Source organism: Typopeltis vanoorti, chromosome 1 (genome assembly GCF_054136105.1).
Source record: "Typopeltis vanoorti isolate ZY-2024b chromosome 1, IOZ_Tvanoo_1.0, whole genome shotgun sequence".
Lineage (NCBI taxonomy): Eukaryota > Metazoa > Arthropoda > Arachnida > Uropygi > Thelyphonidae > Typopeltis > Typopeltis vanoorti.
Window position 1 is genome coordinate 16,931,518 of NC_143549.1, and position 27,209 is coordinate 16,958,726.

The 27,209-nt window shown below is 36.3% G+C and overlaps 1 protein-coding gene across 1 annotated transcript in view; it reads right to left on the reverse strand.

Moving 5' to 3' along the window:
• Positions 1-27,209, reverse strand: part of Ns1 (Nucleostemin 1) — a 231,282-nt gene that overhangs the window by 197,600 nt on the left and 6,473 nt on the right. The window contains exons 2-3 of the mRNA XM_090396775.1: positions 26,105-26,157; positions 906-960 (exon numbers count right to left, since the gene is read on the reverse strand). Of these exons, the coding sequence (XP_090252901.1) occupies positions 906-960; positions 26,105-26,157 (108 nt within the window). The remainder of the gene's footprint in view (positions 1-905; positions 961-26,104; positions 26,158-27,209) is intronic.

The window sequence follows — 27,209 nt, forward strand, 5'->3', positions numbered from 1 at the left end:
CCTTATCCAACATATTTGTCATCTTATCATAACATGTAAGTAGATACTGATCCTCAAAAAGAATCCTATGCTATTAATAGTATCTATTTTGCAATTCAGTAATTTCCTCTGAGTGGGAATGATGGCACTATTAAAGCCACCTAATGAGAGGGGAAGACAAAGAAAAGAGAAGAAAAGAAAATATATCAGATATTGAATATCAACAGCCTAACTGAGAATACTGAATTTGCCAAAGTCATGTTTCAGAAACATGACCTTAAACAGCTGAAATGAAGTTTATGAGAAAAACTGTGAAGTATACTCTATTCGATCACAAAAGAAATGAAAAAATTATGAAAGAACTAAACCAGGAATCAGTAATAGAAAAAATTAAAAAATATAAACATAAATGGATGGAACACATTGAAAGAATGAAAACAGAAAGATTACTAAAACAAGTCTTAAATTACAAACTATTAGGAAAAAGAAAACCAGGATGTCCTCTTAAGAGATTCAACAATGACTTCTAAGGCTGGAACAGGCCACTCTAAGCCTCAATCCTTGATAAGCATGATGATGTTTCTGAAACAAGAAAAGGATTCTCAAAACATATTTCATGGACACTCGGTGAAATCGCCAACTGTCCATGTCCAAGACAACCGATATGCTTGACCCCCCCCCCTCCAAGATCATTACAATATTATACAAATTTGAAGCAGTGGTGGATGTCTAATATTCATTCATCATGGATAATAACAATATCAGTTAACAAATGAACTGATATTCGCCATAACAGTTCACTATTAATTTTTAAAGATCAATTCATTTCTAATAATAAACTATACAGCATGACAATCTAGTAAATATTATTATTATAACAATTTATTTTTTAGAACAGTTTCAAGAATTCATTCTAATCAACATACTCTTTTGTGGATTTTGCTTCTGTTGCTTGCGTAGCTTTCTTTTGTGTTCCCTCACCTAATATTAACAGAAATAAATCGCATATATAAACATCAATAATGATTAATAAAGCTTAATATCTAGAACTAGCAAAATTTTAAATGACATGATATGTAAACCATTTAGTAGCTAGCAAAAACATATAAAATATTACTATTTCTGACTAGATATCACTTAATGACTGGGTATTGCATAATTTTTCAAATTCTGAAGTAACAAATACATTGATATTATAACTATTCATTAAAAAAGTTTCACAGAATGGTGAAAGGCCAAATTCAAATATAATGAACCTCTGCAATAACCAAATTTTCAGAATGAATAATTTTGTTTTGTTGTGTTTGAAAGAATTACTGTATATTATCACGTATAATGAGAAAAATTTATGGTCTAAAGTTAGGAGTTCGCATTATATGCAGATCTTAAAAATATAACATCTTATTAGACTTGCACACACAATATATACTACCTAATGCCTATGCAACCAAATGTATTTGACCCACTCGCATTCGGCGACTGAGCGCGCATCGTATCTTCGCATAAAGCCAGTAATGTAAGTAGTGCTAATATCCCACCCCCTTGGCGAGATATTAGCACATATCTCACCAAGGGGGCGAGATATGTTATTAAATATAATAATATTTAAAATGAACCACAGTTCATTTTAAATATTATTCGTTAAACAAACCTAGCCTGAAAATGAGCCAACAGAAATGTAAACGTTCATCTTTTGAAGCAGGATTTAAATTGCGTGTCATGCAGTTTGCAGAAGAACATAATAACAGTATTGCTATGAGAGAATTTGGTGTAGCATAGAGTGATATTAGACTTTGGCGTAAGCAAAAAGACAGTCTTGAAAAAATCCCCAAAACGAAACCTGCCCGTCGTGGAGATGTAGCATCCTTTCCAGAACTCAAAGAGCTAAATGAATGGATTTTGATGCAATGACAAGATGGCATTATAGTAACAAGAAATGCAATTCATTTTCGAGCTCTACAACTCAAGAATGGTAAATTCAAGGACACACCAAGTATTTCATCTTTTCTTGCTTCGCATGGGTGATACAACAGATTTATGGAACGCAAAGCATTAATATTATGACACTGAACAAAAATTGCGCAGAAGTTACCAAAGCAGCTTGAAGAAAATGCGGAGTCCTTCCATAAATTTATCATAAAGTTATGGAAGTGTCACGGATATGAACTTTCCCAAATAGGCAATATGGATGAGACGCCCATGTACTTTGATATGGATGGGAATCAAACAATAAACTCAGTAGGTGAAAAGAGTGTCCTCATAAAAACAATGGGACATGAAAAAACGCATTTTACCGTTGTTCTAGCATGCATGACAGACGAAACCAAATTAAAGCCAACAGTGATTTAACTTAAGTATAAAGAGCTAATAAGCTTCATTTCGGCAATGAAAACATTACTTAAATTAAGGGGATATTAAATCCCGCATAGTTTTAAAACCGAATAAGAAACTCAAAGATCGGAATCAGAGAGTTTCTTGCCGAATATAGTAAACTATAAAGTATCGGTGACACTAGCGTTAGCCAATGCAAGTGATCCTAGTACTAGACTTTGGTATTAGGTCTAGCTACTCACTGATGAAGCCTCAAAAAAGGCTGAAACCGATCTGGGTAGTGACCTCCCTCCATAATGTAATAACAGCATACATTTCCTAGGAAATGTGTTTTTACATTATGGAAAATACCTAAGAATAGCGATCTGAACTTCCTCCACCTTTGCAACGAGTTGCCCGGTATTGTACTACGTACTAGGATCACTTGCATTGGCTAACGCTAGTGTCGCCGATACTTTATAGTTTACTATATTCGGCAAGAAACTCTCTGATTCCGATCTTTGAGTTTCTTATTCGGTTTTAAAACTATGCGGGATTTAATATCCCCTTAATTTAAGCCAACAGTGATATTTAAAAGATAGACGATTCCGAAGCATATGACATTTCCACCAGGTGTCTTTGTTCGTGCCAATCAGAAAGGTTGGATGGATGAAGAAGGTGTACAATTGTGGCTGGATCAAGTATGGAACATATGTCCAGGCAGCTTGTTATGTCAACATCAACAAAGCATGCTAGTCTGGGATATGTTCCGGGTGCATTTAACAGAGGTAAGCCAAGAGAAAGCACGTGAGCTACGTACAGGCCTAGCAGTCATACCGGGTGGTCTAACTTCCGTTTTGCAGCCGCTTGATGTCAGCTTGATTAAGCCATTTAAAGATCACTTACATGAAAAATGGATATCATCTGGTTTGGTGAAGATGACAAATGGTGGGAATTTTCAGAAGCCTGATATCACCCTAGTCACCAGCTGGGTTAAAGAAGTTTGGTATTCGATACAATCTGAAATGATTCAACACTCATTTCTTAAATGTGGAATAAGTAATTCAATGGATGGATCCGAAGATGATGTCATATACGAAAGCGAGGATAATGCACAACAAAATGGAGAGCATGATGACGATGATGACAACTGCTACACTGATGAGGCAATGCCTACAGATGAATTTATAAATGAAATGTTTAATGACTCAAAAGATGAAGAAGAATTTAAAGGATTTTCACATTTTGTTTTAAAATAAATATTTCTTTCGTTAATTCATATTGTTTTATTTATAATGTTAGGGAACAAGATTAACAGATTGCATTATACATGGACATGGCATTTTAGGGCTAGTTTTCAAACAAAATTTCTAGTTCGCATTATACGCAAAAATATACGGTACTTAATAAAATATATTAACCAGATCTCTTCATAATGAAAACATATATTTATCACCAATAAAAGTAGGGGTACTGCAAGCTAAATTCAACTAGTTTTAGGCTCAATGGCAGCACTGCCAATGTTTAGTTGGCACTTAAAGTTCAACACAATAATCAATTTTAAATTATTCAATGACTAGAAAGAAAATGCAGTATTTCAAGTACTATTGACTTTTTTTTTTTGAATTAGTATTATTATTATATAGATATGCCCAAAGAGTCAGAATGCATTGTTGAAGACCCATTATCCACATACCTCATTCACTGATGAAGAACTCATAACCACCTCTGGCAAACCACTCAACATTCACCACCCTCCAAGCAAAAATTAGTCCTAACATCCATGCTAACCATACTCTTACACAATACCCAACGGTGATCCTTCATTCTTTCCCTTTGTCCTAAGCACTGAAAATAAGTCTTCAGTGTCAATCCTATGAAACTCCTTCATCATCATCATCAAATTCTTGATATATATATATATATATATACCCTCAAGAGGTGTACAGGAAATGATAGTACTACATGAAAATTTACATAATTACTAACTTCCTATCTACGATTTTCCTCCAAATCAGTCTGTTACCTATCAAGACTCCAATATTATCAGGTCTTATATTTCTGTCTTCTAAGGCACTTTTTACTGTATCAATCCACCTATATCTTGGTCTTCCTCTGGATCTTTTTCCTGCCAACCTGGCAGAGAACACTTGTTTTGCTAATCTTTCCTTTTCCATTCCACTTAAGTGACCATACTACCTGAGACTAGCTCTGCTAATGCATTCCTGGATGCTGACAATATCAAGTTCTTTCCTAATATCCCCATTTTTATTATGATATGGCCATTGATGCCATCTGTTCAAGCCAATAATCTTTCTCAGGACTCTCATATCTGTGGTCTCTAATCTTTGGTCAAGAGTTTTACTTCTAACCCAGGTCCCAGATCCATAAGTTAAAATTGGTTTGAACACTGTCTTGTATACAACTAATTTATGTTTTGGCTAATTTCTCTCTTATTCCATATAAATTTATGTAGTTGGCTTCCTACCATACCAGCTTTGTTGATTCTGTTGTCTATTTCCATATGTAATTTACCATCTTCACTAAAAATCATGCCTAAGTAACTGAAATGTTTTACTTGTTCTATTAGTTCTCCATTCAAAAGCAGTTGATATTTTCAAAGTTTCTGCCTATTTCTGTTGTCTTTGTCTTTTTATTGCTCACCTTCATACCATATCTATTACAACAGTTATTCAATTTAGTCAGAGAATCTTGAAGACTTGTGGCGGATTTATTTAGAAGTATAACATCATCCGCATAAAGCAAAGAGCTGACATTAACATCTCCAATTCTGATATCATGTTTAATACCGCTTTCCTTCATAATGTGATCTATATAGATAATGAATAAGAGAGGGGATAATGTACATTCTTGACTGACACCAGATTTAACATTAAACCACCTTCCTGTACTTCCTTCAATTCTAACTGCTGACTTACAACTCAAATAAAGACTAAGTATTGGTTGATATAATGCCCCATTAACACCATATAACTGTAACATAACATTGTGAATAGCTTTTCTCTTGGCAGCTTGTCATATATGTCATATATTTTCCAGATCTACAAAACTTAAATACAGATCTTTGTTATATTCCCATGATGATGAAGCAAGTATTCTCAAGTATACTTGCATATATCTTACCAGGAACACTCAGTAATGAAATGCCTCACATTGTTTTATTTCCCTTTTTATATATGGGTACTATGAGAGCTCTACTCCAAACATCTGGAATTCGTCCCTCTGTCCAGGCTTTCTGAATAATGCAGTGCAGCCACTGTAAGACTTTTATATCTCCATACTTGAGCATTTCTGGTCAAATATCATCTACTCCTGCAACCTTTCCACATTTCAGGCCTTTGATGGCTTTTTCTACTTCAAAAAATTGCTAAATGAAATGAGCAGTGATAACAGCACAGCAGTAAAAAACACTGACCAGACATGCAGTCAGGAATACATATCCATACTTGAAGTAATTACTCCATACTTCAAGAATATCTTTTTCTCCTGTTTTCATGTGACCTTTATCATCTCCAATTCCTTTTTCAGCACTCTTTCCTCCATTTCTAGCTGCTTATGAAACTCCTTTAATAATTTATATGCTTTTTTCCTTTCTCCTTTTTTAACCTAATCAGCTAGTTTTCGAAGTCCACAGATAATCAATCTATTATCATAGAGAGCATTCCGCTCTCCAGCCAAAAAGCTGCAGGTTCGAATCCTGCCCTGCGCATGGACGTTTGTTTGTGAAAATACTAGTGGTGATGGTTAGCCATTGATGGCGTTGGTGTGGATAATGAAAGTAGTTGTGGCTGGTGGATTGGAGGAGTCGGAGAGTTGTAGAGTGGGTGCCCTACCTCGATGAGTCTTCAGACTCCCTGGAGGTGTCATGTAATAATTCCATAGATCTGCAACAATCTTTGTTACTTGCCTCTGGATTCTCTCCACCACTTCATCTCCAAAGAATCTGGGTGACCAGATCTACAGTAGTCCATATGTTGTCTTATTATCCCTGCTTGTTAGCGTGTTCTTCAACACCACATAATCTGATTTGTTGTTTTAGCTACTTTTGTAATATGCCCACCTAAACTTTAACTCAATGTCCATAGTTACTCCAAGTCCCTAGCCTCTTCGGCTTCCTGCACTTAGTTCCATCAATATAGTGCACAACTTCACATTAAATTCACAGCCATTTACCTTTGCCCATACTGCTAGTCTAATACATCACTGTGAGGATCTCTAGATCACATTCATTTACTATCGCTGTTCCCAGTTTTGCATTATCAGCAAACTGAATATATCACATCATATCATTTCCTATATCATTGACATATACATATTAAACAGAGGAACAAGTTTTGAGCCCTGTGGTAAACCAGTGGTCACCTACCTTCTACTGGACTCCATAAGCCACTATTTGATATCTGTCCATCAGCCATTCTGTAATCCAAATCACTAGGTTCATAGTAATCCCCCATTTGTGCAACAGAGTTCTATTTAGTATTCTAGCAAATGCCTTTGCAAAGTCATTTCCATTATCCAACCCAATTTTCACTTTATTATAAAATGCAAGCAAATTACTAAGGCAAGATCCACCCTTCACACAAAATAATGTTGACCCTTATAAAGTATCATATTCCTATCCACCCAGACCTCAATTCTATCTTTTACCAATTTCTCCAATACTTTAACCACCACTCCTGAGATGCTGATTAGCCTATAATTTGCAACTTCTGTCTTGGAACTATATTTATGCAGTGGGAGCTTGGTCAGAGCTGATAATTCCCTTGCACATTCTTATAATACATGAGTCAATATGCCATCTAATCCAACAGCCATATTTGCATTGAGTTTCAGTAATATTCTAAGCACTTCCATTTCTTCAACCTCTATCCTCCCATTAGTCAATGTCATATACAGAACTGCAAAACAAAACATCACCACCTAGATGATACACCCTTGCAAAATCCTTAATGAATAATTGAACTATTTGGTTTGCTTCATTTATCTCCCCACCATCAGCACTTTCTAGTCATCCTTTCACAGTCATTTCTCCTTTTTCTTTTTTTTTGGATTTATCAGCAAGCATCCTCTCATAATTAACTTTGGCCTTCCTGACCATACAGGTCATTCTCCCTGCCTTTGATTTATACTACTCATGTTTATACTGATCACCTTTTTCTTTATATTCCCTCCACAACCTTTTCTTTATCTGCATCTCTTGTTTAATGATACTAGTCATCCATCTTATTCCTACATCATTTATCCTCTCATTTCATCTTCCTTTTACCCTCTTTTATCTTGCAGTGTCGAGAATTTATTAATCATAGGACCTCAAACCGTTCACAGGATAAGTTGGTCAGCTCTAGGCCCCGGTGTATCCTATGTCCTGTAGTGTTGAGTTCTCAAGGCCAGTTTGCCTGCTTTGCGGGATGAAAAACACCAGGATAAACTGGGGAAAAAACCCTACTGTCCACGTTTAAGACCGGCTAACTTGGCCTAGCCGAGGAAGAGCCTTCAGCTCCTCATGTCACTGACGGGAATTGAACCTAGGACACTCCTTCCCCAGGCATATGGTTGCGAAGCAGACAGCCACTAGGCTAACCATGCGGACTTATCATGGCACTGCTGAAAGATGATTTATCCTCCTGACTCTAAATATACAGTCTGATACTGCTTTTTCTTAAACACTCCTTGACTGCCACTCCAATGCCCTACCATCTCTTCGAACCAAATTCTTATGCAATGGCACTGCTGAAAGTTGACTCTCAGCATGTCATAATCACCTGTTTGTAATTCCACATATATCTCAACTCCGGTCAAGATTCCTTAAAAGGTTCTTCAATACATCCCTAGAGGAAGGAGATTACTGGGAAGACTACCCAAAAGATAAAAACGTTTGTAACAAATTACAAGTACTACTGGACAGGATAATGAGATAATTTTCCAGTTACATGAAAATTTGAAATTGTCAGAAAACTGGATGATCAAATTTTGCAAGTATTAAACTTGCTATAATTCTCTTTATTAATTTTTGCAGATTAGTATGCATATGAAAGTAATCATAATGTATATAATAAATGATATATTTTGAAAGCATTATGAGATTATTTTTTTAACATGAAGTAAATGACATTTAAAATAAATCTTGAAAGTTTTATTTTTATTTTATGTAATGTAAATTAATTGCTCAGGATGATGGTATATTTTGCACAAATTTCTATCACGAATTGCAAGTTGAGGATATAATAAAATCTTGTGTGGTTTCAGTTCCCACAGCATTATGGATTAATATATATATATATATATATATATATACACATATATCAGATATATTTTCACTGTAATATTTGTATGGAATTAGCATTCATATCAACAGCAAAAGTTTATTACTACAAACATGCAAAGTTTATTATTTAAGCTGTATTCTTAGAGTAATGCAGCTTAATTGAAGTGGGTGGATTAAGTTGTTACTTTAATCAAGAGGGTATACTCAGAGACGTTATTGAGAAAATATAAGTAAAATAATAAAGAGCTGAATTTTGAAAGATAAGGCCAGATGAGAACAAATTCTGATTAGAAAAAAGGAAAAACAAAATAAAATTTTCTAGAAACTCATTATAAATCTTTTGTTTTAGCAGTTTATATTTTTTAAAGTAATGGCTGTTTTGGTTAAGAGGAAATGAATTTGTAGTGACATTTTTTGATTTTGTAAAGGAATTTGACTATATTGCATGACAAGTTATAAGTTGAAGTCCCTAATAACATGTGATAATATGGTGTCTGGTAGATCATCATCTGATAATAATTCAACTCATCTACTTATACAGTAGATGAATTGAATCAATCATCAACCCCAGAGATCTGGGGTTGATGATTGATAGAAACCTGAAGTTTAGGAGACATATTGCAAAGGTGGTGAAGGTAACAAAGAGGATTGCTGCAATTATGAGAAGGACACTGACCTGCAGAGACAAGAGGGTTATCATTCCGTTGTATAAGTCTCTGATCAGACCACACTTGGACTAATGTTCTCAGATTTGGTCCCCAGAATTTGAAGGGGATAAATTAACTGTGGAAAGGATACAAAGACGGATGACAAAGATGGTTTCAGGACTGTACAAGGATAGTTATGAGGATCGGGTGAGGGAATGTGGACTGCAGAGTTTGGTAGATAGAAGGAGAGGTGATATGATTGAGACTTTTAAACTATTGCGAGGTGGTTACAGGGTTGACACTGGGGAGTTCTTTCGCTTGGTTGAACAGCGGGAAGGAGTGATGACAAGAGGCCATCCCTGGAAGTTACGAAAGGAAACTGTGAGCAAGAAGGTGAGAAGTGGTTTCTTTGCGTGGAGGGTGGTTGAACCGTGGAATGCATTGCCTGATAGAGTGGTTGGTGAGAGTGAGAACAGTCAATGAGTTTAAGGAGTGGTATGATAGACTTTGTGTTTCTTAGGGGGGGCCTCCCCTTGAGTCTTGACAGACTTTATGTTCTTAGGAAGGACCTCCCACAATGAGTCTTTTGACTCCATGGAGGCCTGAATAATAATAATAATAATAGTAACTGTAGCAGACCAGTAAGTATTAAGGTATTACAGAGAGAGAGAAAGAGACACAGCAACGTTTCCTAAGATGACTGTTTATTATAGTGCCATAAGGTCTGTTCTTGCAAGTGATACTGAGGAGTTTGATAGGAATTTTGTTTTGAATAAAAGATGAAATAGTCCGTGCGGTTAGCCTAGTGGCTATGCGCTTCGCAACCATATGCCTGGGGAAGGAGTGTCCTAGGTTCGATTCCCGTCGGTGACGTGAGGAGCTAAAGGATCTTCCTCAGCCATAGCCAAGTTACCCAGTCTTGGGCGTGGACAGCAGGGTTTTTTCCCCAGTTTATTCTGGGGTTTTTCATCCCGCAAAGCAGGCAAACTGGCTTTGAGAACTCAACACTACAGGCCATAGGATACACCGAGGCATAAGGCTGACCACCTTATCCTGTAAATGGAGTGAGGTCGAATGATCAATGGACCCTCGACACTGCAAGGTAAAAGAGGGTATAAGGAAGATGATGATGATGATAATTTAATGTAAATGTAAAAAAGAAAGGCTTATCATTATTAATAAGATAAAAAAAAAAGATGTTAATAGAATACATTGCATTAACATCTATATATATTTAGCCAGCCTAGTTGGCTGAGTGGATAGCATATCCGCTATCAGGCCAAAAGGCTGCGAGTTCGAATTCTACCATGGTCATGGATGTTTGTGATTATCTGTGTAAATACCAATGGTGGTCAGTGGTAGATGTTGGTGTAATTGTGGTCAGTTGGTAGTTGAATGGTGAAAATGGAGTTGTAGAGCAGATGCCCTCCGTCGATGAGTCCTTGTACTCCCTCATCATCATCATCATCATCAAATTCCTGCCATGTACCCTCAAGAGGTGTACAGGATATGATAGTACTACATGAAAAAAATTACATCATTATTAATTTCCTATCTACAATTTTCCTCTAAATCAGTCTGTTACTTGTCAAGACTCCAACATTATCAGATCTTATATTTCTATCATCTAAAGCACTTTGTACCGTATCAATCCACCTATATCTTGGTCTTCCTCTGGGTCGTTTTGCTGCCAACCTGGCAGAGAACACTTGTTTTGCTAATCTTTCCTCGCCCATTCTGTTTAAGTGACAATACCACCTGAGATTAGCTCTGCTAACGCATTCCTGGATGCAGACAATGTCAAGTTCTTTCCTAATATCCTCGTTTTTAATATGATACTGCCAGTGATGCCATCTGTTCACGACTATAATTTTTCTCAGGACTCTCATATCTGTGGTCTCTAGTCTTTGGTCAAGTGTCTTACTTCTGACCCAGCTCTCAGATCATAAGTTAAAACTGGTTTGAACACTGTCTTGTATACAGATAATTTAGTGTTCCAACTAATTTCTCTCTTATTCCATATGAATTTATTCAATTGACTTCCCACCATACCAGCTTTGCTGATTCTGTTGTCTATTTCTATATTTAATTTACTATCTTCAGTAAAAATCGTGCCTAAATAGCTGAAATGTTTTACTTGTTCCACAGGTTCTCCATTCACAACACAGTTGACATTTTCAATGATTTTGCCTATTTTCATTGTTTTTTGTCTTTTTATTGCTTACCTTCATACCAAATCTATTACAATAGCTATTCAATTTAGTCAGAGAATCTTGCAGACTTGTAGCGGATTTATTTAGAAGTATAACATCATCCACATAAAGCAAAGAGCTGACATTAACATCTCCAATGTTGATATCATGTATAATACCACTTTCCTTCATAATGTGATCCATATAGATAATGAATAACAGAGGGGATAATGTACATCCTTGTCTCACACCAGATTTAACATTAAACCATCTTCCTGTACTTCCTTCAATTCTAACTGCTGACATACAACTCAAGAAAAGAAAAAGTATTGCTTGATATAATGCCCAATTGACACCATATAACTGCAGCGTATTGAATAGCTTCTCTCTTGGCACCTTGTCATATGCCTTTTCCAGATCTACAAAACTTAAATACAGAACTTTGTTATATTCCCATGCTTTCTCGACTATTTGTCGTAAAGTGAAGATCTGATCCTGACAGCCTCTATTTGGCCTGAATCCAGCTTGTTCTTCACCAAGCTTTTCTTCCACAATTCTTCTCAACCGTTTCTCAAGCATACTTGCATAGATCTTGCCAGGAACACTCAGTAGGGAAATACCTCTGTAATTCTCACATGCAGTTTTATTTCCCTTTTTATATATGGGTACTATGAGAGCTCTACTCCAATCATCGGGAATTCGTCCCTCTGTTCAGGCTTTCTGAACTATGCAGTGCAGCCACTGTAAGACTCTTATACCACCATACTTCAGCATTTCTGGTCGAATATCATCTACTCCTGCCGCCTTTCCACATTTCAAGCCTTTGATGGCTTTTTCTACTTCAAGTATGGATATGTATTCCTGACTGCATGCCTGGTCAGTGTTTTTTACCAATGTGTTGTCATCACTGCTTGTTTCATTTAGCAGTTTTTCAAAGTAATTACTCCATACTGCAAGGATATCTTTTCTCCTGTTTTCATGTTATCTTTATCATCTCTAATTCCTTTTAAAGCACTCTTTCCTCCATTTCTGAGCTTCTTCAACAACTCCAGAATATCTTGCCACCTTCTTGATATTTATTTTCTACGTTCTTACCAAAGTCCTCCCATGACTTTTGTTTAGCTAGTTTTAGCTAAACAAAAGTCATGGGAGTGTTTAGTATTCTTGCATTTGTCTCTATGTTCTCTAAGAGCACAAGCTGACTTATTTGACAGGAACTTTTGGTATGCTTTCTTCTTTTCCTTCACTGCCTCTTTAACTTCCTGTGTCCACCAGGAAGTTCTGATTTTTTTATCCTTACAGACAACCTCACCAAATGCCTCTCTGGCAGAATCAATCAATGTTTTCTTCAGAGTTTGCCACTGAATCTCCAAGGTTTGATTCCTGTTCTCAAACTCTTTCATTTTTTCTTCAATAATCTTTGTGTATTTTAGCCTACAGTTCACATCTGAGAGCTGCTCAACTTTTATTTGCTTTAAAACTTTCTTAAATGTTATTCTTTTCAATATGAAATTCAATTTTATCCTGCTCAAGAGTAAATAGTGATCACTTCCAATTTCAAATCCTCTGCACACTCTGGTGTCCTGCACCAGGGAGAAAACATCACTATCAACAATAACATAGTCAATGAGACTTTTCTTATTCCTAGCCTCTTTTCTCCATGTGAATTTGTGCACATTTTTATGTTGGAACATGGTGTTAGTAATAACCAGTCCATGTCCTGAGCAGAAATCCAACAGATATTTCCCATTATTATTAGCTTTGCTCTTTTCTCCAAATTTTCCCAAAATATTTTTGTACGTCTCACAATCATTTCCTACTATGCTATTTAGATCCCCAACAAGGACCAACTTTTCATTTTTCATTGTGTCAGTTGCTTTTTCTAAAGCCTCAAAAAATTCCTCCACTTCTACCTTAGTAGAACCTTCTGTGGGACCATAGGCACAAATAAGTCTCATTGTCAGTTCCCCATTCTCATATTTACCCACATTACTCTACTTGAGACTGACTGCCATTCAAGAAGATTAGCCTCGTATTTTGTGTTGAATACTATGGCTACTCCTTCTTTTCCTTAATTGTCATTGCCTGAATATAACATTTTGTATTTATTGCTCAGGAAGATCTCACCAGTTTTTGTCTTTTTTGTTTCAGTCACCCCTATTATGTCGATCTGGTACTTATCTAATTCCTCAGCTAGCTCCAATTCTTTGCCATTCAGGCTTCTTACGTTGATAGTACCGATCTTTAACTCTGGTGATGTTGAGTTGGGGTTTATTTTCAGATTTGTTCCAGTAGCTGACTTTTCGCTGTTCGCCCTGGTTCCCTGATGAAAACAACGGGGGCCTTGTTTAACCGGGCGACGTCCCAGCCGGCATGAAATTTTGTCATGTTGTACCATCATTCTATATTTTGGTTTAACCAATAAGAATACAATTTGAACGGCTAAATCCCAAATTGCCAGCCCATCCTCGTTCGTTCAGTATCCAAGTAGATTCCCAACAGGGTGCACCACGAGAAGGTGAGGATTGGACAATAGGTCAGAAGCCCTGGCGGCCGGTTGTCCGCATTCCTTTAAAGGCTATGTGGAGGTCTCCTCTCAGTTATACAGCTTTGACCCTTAAGCACCCTTAAGACCCTGAACTCCCTGGAGGTGTCAAATAAAAAAAAAAAATAAAAAATAAAAATCAGCTAACACCTTTTTGTTCCCATAGAGGGAGTAGACAAGGCTGTTTTTTTAGCCCTATCTAACTTTTGGAGACTGAGTGGGCAGTTCAATCACCACTGGTAGCCAATCAGAGATAGCTGGACCAAGGCTATCACTAATTAATCAGCCCGGTATCAAATAATAATAATAATAATAATAATATATATTAACATTAATATATATTGCAGGGGTGCCTAAGGTTCAAAGCTGCATAACTGAGAGGCGACCTCCACATAACCTTTAGGAATGCAGAGAACCAACCAGGACTTCTGACTTAATATCCAATTCTCACCTTCTCGTGGTGCACCTGTTAGGTATCTACCTGGATACTGAATGAAAGAGGATGGGTTCGCAATTTATGATTTACTTCACCAAACTGTATTCTTATTGGCTGAAACCAAAATATAAAATGATGGTACAACATGACAGAATTTCATGCGGGCTGGGGCGTTACCCAGTTAAACAAGGCACCTGTTTTTTTTGCCTGGGAACCAGAGCAAACAGTGAAAATTCAGCTACTGGCACAAATCATAAAACACGTCCCCAACTCAGCATCACCAGATTTTAAGATCGGTACTAGCAACATAAGAAGCTTGAATGGCAAAGAAATGGAGCTAGCTGAGGAATTAAATAAGTACCAAATGGACATAATAGGGGAGACTGAAATAAAAAAGACAAAAACTGGTGAGATCTTTCTGAGCAATAAATACAAAATGTTATATTCAGGCAATGACAATCAAGAGAAAGAAGTAACCCTAGTATTCAACACTAAATATGAGGCTAATCTTCTTGAATGGCAGGCAGTCTCAAGTAGAGTGATGTGGGCAAATATCAGAATGGGGAAACTGGACAATGAGATTTTTTTGTTTCTATGGTCCCACAGAAGGTTCTACTAAGAAAGAAGAGGAGGAATTTTTTGAGGCTTTAGAGAAAGCAACTGACACAATGAAAAAGGAAAAGTTGGTCCTTGTTGGGGATCTAAGTAGCAGAGTAGGAAATGATTATCAGACATACAGAAATATTTTGAGAAAATTTGGAGAAAAGAGCAAAGCTAATAATAATGGCAAATACCTATTGGATTTCTGCTCAGGACATGGACTGGTTATTACTAACACAATGTTTCAACATAAAAATGTGCATAATTTCACATGGAGAGAAGATGCAAGGAATAAGAAAAGTCTCATTGACTATGTTATTGTTGATACTGATATTTTTTTCCTGGTGCAGGACAATACAGTGTACAGAGGATTTGAAATTGGAAGTGATCACCATTTAGTCTTGAGTAGGATAAAATTGAGTTTCATATTGAAAATAAGATCATGTAAGAAACTTTTAAAGCAAATAAAAGTTGAGCAGCTGTCAGGTGTGAACTGTAGATTAAAATACACACACATTATTCAACAAAAAATGAAAGAGTTTGAGAACAGGAACCAAACCTTACAGGTTCAGTGGCAAATCCTGAAAAAAACATTGATTGATTTTGCCAGAGAGGCATGTGATCAGGTTGTCTGCAAGGATAGAAAAATCAGAACTCCCTGGTGGACACAGGACGATAAAGGGGCAGTGAAGGAAAAGGAGAAAGCATATCAAAAGTTCCTGGTAAATAAGTCAGCTTGTGCTCTAGAACAGCGCTTCCCAAACTGTGGGCCGTGGCCCCCTTGGGGGCCGTAGGTTTTGTTGAGGGGGGCTGTGAAATAATGAAAACAAATTTAAAATGTTTTAAGACTAAGTAGATTTTTTTTTTATTTTAAAAGAAATGTATTTAACTTTTATTATTTATTATTTCTTTTTTGTATTTTTTATATTTTAATGGAAAAATTCACACATTGGTGTTGGTTCACAAACTTTGCTTCCTGCGTATTTCTCTGCTTAATGAATATTAGTAAATATTGCTTATTCATATGTTTCATTTCAAAGCAGTGGTTAATTGTATTTACTTTGAATGCTCTCCAGGGAAGCTCCAAATCTTCTTGTCCCTTTCATCACGTATTCGTAATCAGGGACTGTTGATACTGACTTTATATACATATCAAAACTCGTTTTATATTATCACTGTCATCCGAGCTAGTTTTCTGTTACCAATAAAAGTTTCGCATATACTTCACACATGAAAAAAAGCTTAAACAAGTTCATGTGGGGAGATAGTAACTCACTTGCAGTGGTAAACAACACCTCTCCCTAACAGCCACTATACTGCAGAGGCAATAAAAACAAGTACTTCTGTGTAATATATTTCTCAACAAATAGTGCAATTAGAGACAACTGGGATAAAAACACTAATTAATGAATCACATGTCCCCTCATACAGAAACTATGCTGTATAGACTGAAACAAAACCATATGTTGCATGGGCAAACACAGTATCTAACTAAAAACTACTGTTATTAATTAGATGTGTGTGAGTTCGATTTCCCAAGGCAGCAATAAAATTCAACCGAACGTGTTAAAATTCGTAAAAGTGTTAAAACTAAGTAATATATATATATATATAATGAATGTTATGGCAGTTTCACATATGGAATTCGGTTGAAGAGAGTTAGGATTTCAACTCAATTGTCAGCTATGCTTTTATCTTTCGGTTGCGCGATCTTTTGTTAATACCGCACCAATCACATGCACGTTTTAATAACCTGCCTTTGCTGTCTGTTTCGCATTAGGCTTAATTACCTTAAAGGGAGAAAAGTCACAAAAGAGAAAAGTGTTCCTACTCCGGGGATTCCCTTATTCAGGTAATATTCACTAATTTCATGTTATCAGTCTGTGGTGTGCCAGTATCGGTAAATGGTGATATTATTTGATCTATTCTACGTTAAAAAATTTAACCCTGAGATGGATAAGTGGCTGATAAAAAATAAAAAAAAATTCCCGCGAACAATCGGAAGCAGAAACAGAATAAAAAAAAAAAAGGACAGTATTTCATATTTTACCAGAACAGCCGCATCGTCTTCAGAACCAAACAGTAAGAGACAAAAAATGTAATATGTGCATTTGAATTTTGCAATATTCGCTGTGTGTGTTTTGTATTGAATATAAATACAATAAATATTATAATAATATATCCCTCTATTAGGATTTTTTTTCGAGGGGGGCCATGAAATATTTTAATTTTTGCAAAGGGGGCCCTGATATCCAGAAGTTTGGGAAGCACTGCTCTAGAGTACAGAGACAAATGTAAGAAAGCTAAACACTGTGTAAAACTAGCTAAACAAAAGTCATGGGAAGACTTGGGTAAGATCATAGAAAATAAAGATCAAGAAGGTGATATTTATTTTCATCAAAAAATATCAAAAAACTCAGAAATGGAGGAGAGAGTGCTGTAAAAGGAATTAGAGGTATTTTTTGAAGTAATTACTTCAAAAAATAAAATTGCTAAACAAAACAATACAGCACAGTAGTAAAAACACTCAACAGCATACAATCAGGAATACATATTCATATTTAAAGTAGAAAAAGCCATCAAAAGCCTAAAATGTGGAAAGGCAGCAGGAGTAGATGATATTCGAGCAGAAATCTCAAGTATGGAGGTAGAAAAGTCTTACAGTGGCTGCACTGCATAGTTCAGAAAGCCTGGACAGAGGGACGAATTCCAGATGATTGGAGTAGAGTTCTCATAGTATCTATATATAAAAAGGGAAATAAAACTGAATGTGAGAATTACAGAGGTATTTCCCTAATGAGTGTTCCTGATAAGATTTATGTAAGTATACCTGAGAAATGGTTGAGAAGGATTGTGGAAGGAAAGCTTGGTAAAGAACCAAATAGAGGCTGTCAGGATCAGATTTTCATTTTACGACAAATAGTTGAAAAATCAATGGAATATAACAAAGATCTGTATTAAGTTTTGTAGATCTGGAAAAGGCATATTACAAAAGGTACCCAAGAGAAAAGCTATTCAAAATGCTAAGTTGTATGGTGTTAATTGTCAATACATCAAGCAATACTTAGTCTTTATTTAAGTTGTAAGTCAGCTGTAGAATTAAAGGAAGTAGAGGAGGATCGTTTTATGTTAAAATATAATGTCAGGCAAGGATGTACATTATTCCCTCTGGTATTTATTATCTATGTGGATCACATTATGAAGGAAAGCAGTATTAAACCTGATATCAAAATTGGATATGTTAATCTCAGCTCTTTACTTTATGCAGATGATGTTATACTTCTAAATAAATCCAGTACAAGTCAAAGATTTCCTAAATTGAATAACTGTTGTAATAGATTTGGTATGGAGGTCAGCAATAACAAGACAAAGACAATGAAAATAGGCAGAAACATTGAAAATGTCAACTGTGTTGTGAATGGAGAACCTGTGGAACAAGTAAAACATTTCAGCTACTTAGGCACGATTTTTAGTGAAGATGGTAAATTAAATATGGAAATAGACAACAGAATTAATAAAGATGGTATGGTAGGAAGCCAACTGAATAAATTTATATGGAATAAGAGAAAAATCAGTCAAAACACTAAATTAGCTATATACAAGACAGTGTTCAAACCAATTTTAATTTATGGATCTGAGAGATGGGTTAGAAATAATACACTTGACTAAAGACTAGAGACCACAGATACGAGAGTCCTGAGAAAAATTAGAGGGGTGAACAGATGGCATCAGTGGCCATATCATATTAAAAATGAGGATATCAGGTAATTGGAAAGGGAAGATTAGCAAAACAAGCGTTTTCTGCCAGGTTGGCAGGAAAAAGACCAAGATATAAGTGGATTGATACAGTAAAAAGATAGAAATATAAGATCTGATAATGTTGGAGTCTTGACAGGTAACAGATTGATTTAGAGGAAAATTGTAGATGGGAAGTTAGTAATGATGCAAGTTTTCATGTAGTACTATCATATCCTGTACATCCCCTTGTGGGTACATATCAGGAATTTGATGATGATGATATATACTGCAAATGTGGACATGTTAGATTTTTTACTTTGTTTATCATAATGATATAACAAAAAGAAACAAATTATTAGAAAGGTAGCTGTTCAGATTATGTTAAGGAAACTTAAGTTGAGGTAAGGGTACTTGATCTGTTAATTGCAAGCATGCTCTCCAGAAAGAAACTTGAGATTCCTGAAAGAAAAAGCTTTATTACATCTGAATGAGACCAACTAATCCAACTTTAGTTGTAAAGGAAATGAATCAGTCTTTCTAAACCTTGTCATTACTTTGTACTATATAGATGCTTATGGAGTAATGCACAGAGTTTGTAATTATACTACTTTTCTATTTATTTATTCTTTGCAATCACTATGATTTCATTCTTCTGTGATTTTCATTTTTGTTTTCCTTTCTTTTGTGATTTTATTATACTGATTTGAAGTACAACTATTCATTTATTTATTATGCCAAATGCACAAGGTGATTCTGCATCTCTGCTGTAAACTTTAAAAACATATTCGATATTTCAAAACTATCAAAGACATCCTAATAAACGCAGGTCTGGAAACCCTCATATTTTTGAGACATCCTTTTTGTAGAGGCAATACGAATGCTGATGATCTGCAATGTAGACAGAAGGCAATATGTCAAGAAATAAACAAAAGTCCATCGGTAATAAATGACAAAAGAAACACTGCAGAATGAATGTACCTCATAACAGGTGTTCAAAATGACCTGTGTTGATAGCCATATAGCCACTAAGACTTCTCACCATTCAGAGCCTTATGTGCTTGAAGTTTCTGCTTGAATCTGATGGCAGTGCATGTATGTATGTAAGCTCAGCAAGCCCTTATGATGTATTAACATGCCCTACTGAAGGAATATACCAATAATTTCAAATAGTCTCACAAATAAAAATAGACAGAATTTAGGTCAGGTGAAAAGGAAACTCTGTAATTGGTCTACTTTGACTAATCCATCATTCAGAAAACTACTGATTAAGATACATTATGGCCTCATAGCTGAAGTGTGGTGAAGCTCTTTCATGCATAAACTGCTTCTCCTCTGTATCAAGGGAATGTCATCAAGAATATGTCATAGATGCTTTCTACCATTTTTGCAAGTCATGGTATAAAGGTCCTGTGAACCTACTTGGCAAAACCTATGTCCTATTAAATCTGTCTCATATATACTTGATCAAACAATGAAGAACTGCTTCTGATATCTTAAATGAATAACTAACTGCATGTGGATTTTGATTGGCCCAGAAATTAGTCTTGATAATTAAAAATATCATATGGAATGCCCATCACCTCATCTGTGAAAAGCACACAAGAAAGAAATCATATACAGCAATCCCTCAATTAATGCACCTAATGCGTTCTTTAAAACAGGCACATTAATCGAAAACGCACTAATTAAATATGATAACCTATGGGAAAATGCATAACTTGTTCCTCAAATTTCTTTTTTGACCCTTACAATTTTTTTAATAAAAGAATTAGGGTTTTACATTATGAGAAAATATCAAGAATAATGAGGGAACTTGCTCCACCTTTACTTCGAATTGCCTTCGCCGATAGTTTTTCGGCATGAAACTTATAGATCGTAGTTATTGATCTTTAGTTTCACTTACTGGCTATAAAACAACAAAGGATGTTTATCCCCTTATTTTCTAGAATTAGGGTATGTCTCAGGGCCTAGTTAAAGGAAAACCATGAAGCTGAAAGACAATAAAACATATTCAGAATATAAATTTTTTATTCAGCTTCTCAACAAAGAATTGAGCTAACGCAGTTTGGGGGCATTCTGTTTCTTTTTTTTCATACAACTGACAGTATGGACCTATTGCTTCTGCAAATTTTACTGGTTCTCTCTTCACCAGGATCAGCCTCTAAGCATTGCTGCTTAAAAACTTCGATTGTACTAAAAATATTTTCAAATTGTTCTGTGAAACCTCTTTGGGCTTGTCAGTGATTAAATTTTCTTCATATTCTTCAGGATCTTCCTGCTGTGCATCTAAATTTAGCAGGTCGGAATCACTCAACTTCTCAGAATGAGATTTAATTAACTCAGATTCATTTGAAAAGCCTATAAAATCGTTTGTACAATGTAGAAGAATGTACTTCCAAATGGCTCGCAGATTGCTAGCAGTAATTTCATTCGATTTGGAGACTTTATAATGAGGCTGAGATTTGTCTGATTTGGCTAGAAAAGTCTGAAGGCATTCGCTTCCAAAAAAAAAAAAAGCTGGTTTCATCGACATTAAATACTTGTTGATCACAATAGTCCCCTTCTTACACAATTTTCTCCAAAATCTCTGGATATCTCCTTATCTGCACTTGCAGCTTCGCCTGTGATTAGAACATTATGTAGGCTATTTCTCTTTTTGAAACCCTCAAATCACCCAGCAGTAATGTGGAATTCTTCTTCTTTTCCATCATTGATAGTCCGTTCTTTCCAGGTTACAAAGAGACGATGCTTTTGATTTAATAAGGCCAGTGTTTACCGGGATCTGTTTTTGGTTACAATCTTCGATCCATGTAAAAAGAAGTCTCTCTAATTCAATCATTATAATACTTTGATTTTCAGTGCATGCATGATGAACTTCAAGCAGTCTTACCTTTCTCTTTGTATGCAGCAGTTGATTCACCCATTTTTGTGTTCTTGTCCTATCTTCTTTGCTCTGACTCGCCTTATTCATTTTTCTTTATTATTGTTTTTCTTCCAATCAGATTACTTTTTGAATAATTTTCACACTTATGTTTTTTGCTCACTAATTCTTTTATTCATGATTAAACGTTAGGAAAATAATTTAAAATAAAAAAGTACGGGAAAACAATTGCACAAGATATGATCAGCAAAATGCTATGTAAAGCAGATGACATAAATTTTGGCAGTAAATTTGGAACATAGCATACATGGAAATAGTGTAGTATGCCATTAAAAAATAACTCTGTAAAATGTTTAAAATCGGTAACTAAATTATTTCATCCTGGCAAGTGATTTTTTAAAATAGTTAACCTTTTTTTAACTATAAAAAATGTATAGATCAAAAATTTTTTAAATCTGTAACATTTATTTTTAAGATGTATATAGGTGCACTAATCGAATCCGGTTATCGAAAAAAAATGACACATTAATCGAGGGCGCATTAATTGAGGGATTGATGTACTGTTATAAAACCAACTGAAAAAAATACCAATCAATGATGATCACTTTGTAAATTTGCCTGCTGGAAATGGTACAGGTAAAGCTTATTTTCAGGTAGGATCTTCAATACTGCTGCTAGGGAGACATTCACCTCCACTGCAGTCCTCTGTGCAGTGGAGGGGAATGGATAGCATGGATTTTATGTCAGCAGCAGTACTGTATATTTTCCTCAGTTTCTGGTAACCTCACAATTCTTGCTCCCACATTTCGTGGCACAGTTAACTGAAAGTGAAAATGAAGATATGTTCAAACACAGGTAATGTGATGAACAAGAATGCCTGCGGATAAACATTATGGATTTATTTGGAGTTATTATGGATGTACCATTTCTACTGGTATATCCATAATAAAGGTGCATGTTACCAATTCGCTGAACATCAACACTTGTTGAACACTGACATAAGAAATGCTGAAACAAATGTCAACTGCCACTTCTTGGAACAGATCAATTAACGTGAATGCAACTCCAGTTAGCTCTTGTATTACTATTACTATTATTACGGGCAACTCCAGGGAGTCATTAGACTCATCGAGGGAAGACCCAAATCATATTCATCACAACTATTTGACATTCATACAGTATCTATCATACCTCGCCTTAAACTCATTCACTGTCACAGCATCCACTACAGACTCAGGGAGCGCATTCCACTCATTCACTACTCTAAAAGTAAAGAACCCAGCTCTAACACCTTTACTAACCACACTTTTGCCCAGTTTCCATGGATGTCCCCTAGTCCTCCCACAACCAGCCCTGTTCTCAAAAATATCTTCTGAATTAATTTTATAGAAACCCTTCAGTAATTTGAATGTCTCAATCATATCTCCCCTCCTCCGCCTATCAACCAATTTTTGCAACCCACAAATCCTCAACCTGTTCTCATACGGTTCATTCCACAGACCTGCTATCATCTTGGTCACTCGCCTCTGGATCCTCTCCACCTCCTCCCCATCAAGAAGAAACCTAGGTGACCAAATCTGAGCACAGTAGTCTAGATGGGGTCTTATCAAGGCTCGATACAGAGGAACAATAACCTGCTTGTCTCTGCTTGTCAACGTATTCTTCAGCAACCAAGTGATTTGATGAGCTGTTTTGGTCACTTTTGCAATGTGTCCCCTAAATTTCAATTCCTTATCTACCAACACCCCTAAATCTCGTGCCACATCAATTTCCTGGAGCAGGGTTTCACCAATGCAGTAAACTGCCGCCAATCTTTTCACCCCAAAATGCATAACCTTACATTTTGCCACATTAAACTGACATCCATTCTCCTTAGCCCAGACCTCCAATCTATCCAAATCATCCTGCAAAATTTTGACGTCATCTGCATTCACTATTGCCCTACCCAACTTCGCATCATCCGCAAACAAATGAACTGTTCCTCTCAGATCATTTCCTATATCATTTATGAACAAATTAAACAGCAGTGGTCCAAGAACAGATCCTTGTGGCACACCACTAGTCACAGGCCGTCTTGTGGACTCTACTCCCGAGTAAACACTCTCTGATATCTCTCCGTCAACCACCCTCCTATCCATCTCACCAACCCTATGTCCATCCCCATATGCTGCAATTTACTGATTAGAATTCCATGTGGAATCCTGTCAAAGGCCTTGGCAAGGTCCAGTAGAATCACCGTAAACCCATTACCCTTATCCAGTTCAGCCGTCACTGTGTTATAATACGTGAGCAAGTTACTGAGGCATGACCTACCCTTCACAAAACCATGCTGTCCCCGATACAGTATCCCATTTTCTTCTATCCAATCTTGTATTTTCCTCTTGACTATTTTCTCTAAGACCTTGACAATGATTCCTGATATGCTAATCGGTCGGTAATTTACAACAGCAGTCTTGGAACCACCTTTATGCAGTGGAACTATTTTCCCCTCTTTCCACCCACTTGGCACTAACCCAGACCCGAGACTCAAATTAAACAAAATGGTCAAGGGTACTGACAATTCTTCAGCTGCTTCTCGTACAACACGAGCTGGTATACCATCCAATCCCACAGATGTATTGACATTGAGGTTATGCAATAGACTACTCACCTCCACTTCATTCACCACAATTCCCGTATAATCTACTGGTTTATTCGTTTCTGCAATGTCACCACCTGGATGATATACTTTTGCAAAGTGCTCACTCAGTAACTCAACTATCTCAACTGATTCAGTTACCTCCCTACCATCGGCATTCTTTTAAATCAATCTGCCATGTACATTTTTCCTTTTACTTGCTACATATCTAAAAAACTGTTTAGGATCCTCTTTAGCCTGCATGGCCAATGTTCTTTCGTAATCCTTTTTTGCTTTTCTTACCACACTCGTCACCCTTCTGGCCTGCGCTTTATACCGTTCATGTGCCTGCCGGTCACCCTTCTCCTTAAATTCCCTCCATAGTTGTTTCTTTTTTTGCAACTCAAGCTTAATGGTGTTATTCATCCATTTAACCCCTACTTGATTTATTATTCGGACTCTAGGTATACAGTCAGCCATTGCTTCATGCAAGCACTTCTTAACTACCTCCCATGCACTATCAACTTCTAGTCCTTGCAGTTGTACATGCCATGGCACTGAACCAATCAAACTCCTAAGTTTGTCATACTTTCCAGCCCGATAATTCCACATGTACCCTGTCTTAATTGAAAATTCTACACCTTTAGCCACCTCCCAAGTTAAGACCCTATGATCACTCTCACCGATTGGTGGCAATGTGGTCATATTTGTTACAGCCAAATCCTCAGATGTAATTACTAGGTCAAGCACTCTCTGACCCCTAGTATTTTCCATTACATGCTGTCGCAGATAGTTATCCCTTAATAACCGCATAAAATCCAGTTCCTTCCTCCCGTGTGTCCTCTCCTCACTCCAATCAATGCGACCATAGTTGAAATCTCCCATAATAATCACCCTCCTTCCACCCATTTCTTCTATTTGCTTGTGCATACTGTCACCACCATCTTTTCCATCACCTGGTCTATAGCAGCACCCAATTGTATATTTAGTTCTGCTAGCCACAATCTCACACCAAATGGCCTCAAATGTGCTCTTTTCTCTATCCTGCAATTCAACTTCTATTCTCCTTGGCTGGAGCTCATCAGCTATCATCAACAATACTCCTCCCCCCATTTTATTCTCTCTGTCATTCCTGAACACACTATACCCATCACATTCAATCCCACTAGTTATATCATCTACAGTCAGCCATGTTTCACTAATACCTATAACCTGTGGTCTGGAAGTGCCAACCATGGCCAAAAACTCTTCCTTCTTGTTCCTAATACTCCTAGTATTAGTGTACATGAATTTAAGACCCCCATTAGCCCCAACCCTACCTTGATGCCTTATATTAACTATCCCACTCAGATTTGTTGTCCTTATTTGCTCTGGCATATTATATTCATTCTTACATTCAACTGCCTCCATAAGGACTGTATCTCTACTCCCCCCCCTAACAAATCTAGTTTCCCTGAATTTGCACATCCACTACATTCAGCAACACTTTCTCAAGTCTTCTTACACCGTAACCATTCAAATGCAAGCCATCCATCTTATATAGATCCTTTCGCCCATCAAACTCACTAACCAGAATCAATATTGATTCTGGTTATTTAAAATCATGTAATCCACTGAGCTGATCTGTCTGCTTTGCATGTTATCAGTATTTGTGCTACAACTACAAAGGCCTATATCTTGGAAATACAAGATTCCAAATCCCATGTGACCTTTTGGTTAGTTTTGAAGTGGGGATATAGATATATCTTCAAAGTTTACAGCAGGGATGTGAAATCATTGCATATTAATACGACATCCTACTTAAAAGAATATTCAAAAGCATTCCATTACAAGAAGAAAAACTCTTTATAAATATGTCTTTGATTGTCCTCACCTTTTTCTGTATTTTGTATTTCCTTTTAGCTGTCATTCGCTTACTCTTCTTACCTAAAAAAAAAATATTTTATTTAATTTGAAATTGAGCAGTAACATACAATAATGTTTACATTAAGAGAAGCATACATATTGGTTACCTTGCATGCTAGATTTTCATTGATTTACCAGTAACAAAACAACGATTAACAAAATTAAAAATACTGGGTGATTGAAATTAAAGTATCCCTGTTTAAGGGTCTAGTGGAGTGCCATCCAGTGATCCAAATGCTGTGAAACTGTAGGAATACGCTTTTCTCAAAGACAGGGTTTATTGGGATCATCCTGATAACTTGCCAGTACTGAAAGACAGCATAATGCAGCATCTGAGCAACATCAGTCCTGACCAGCTGCATTCTGCTGTTGAATACACTGTGCAGGATGCAGTTTATGGCATACCAGAAAGGGCAGCACAGTGAGCAGTATAGCCTGTGAATGCCTTACAAAAGTGAATAAAAATGTTATTTATGCTTGTGTTGCTTTTCTCTTTCTTACATGTTACAGAAAAATTACTACAGCTACATTTGGTAAATCATACAGTGCCACATTGTGGTGAATTTTGCAACTATTTTTCCGCCCTCATATCTTGCTTCCACATAATGCACAATGTATTCCTGCAAAGTTGTGCAGCATTTGGAACACTGGGCAGTATTCCACAAGGCATTAAACAAGAATACTTTAATTTTGATCACTCTGTATATATATTCTAAACTTCGTTAATGAGGCATAAACATATTTAGGAAAATAACAATTATTACTACAGATAAGAACACTGACAAAATTACAAGATCAGTACTTTAAATGTGCAGAAAGTCGAGAAGCAATTGTTGACATTAAATTTGAAAACCTGAAAATGTAAATTTTAGGAAATACATAAGATGGCAGGCTGTGCCATCTTATGTATCAACAACAGTGGGAAAAAGGAAGGAAGGAAATTTGGAATTCACTGTGTGTGTGTGCACGTGTGTGTGCATGCACACGGAGAGGTGTAACTAGCCACTGTATACAATTTTAAAAGATTTAGACTACAAGGGACATTACTGATGCCAAGTGTAACCATGGAAATA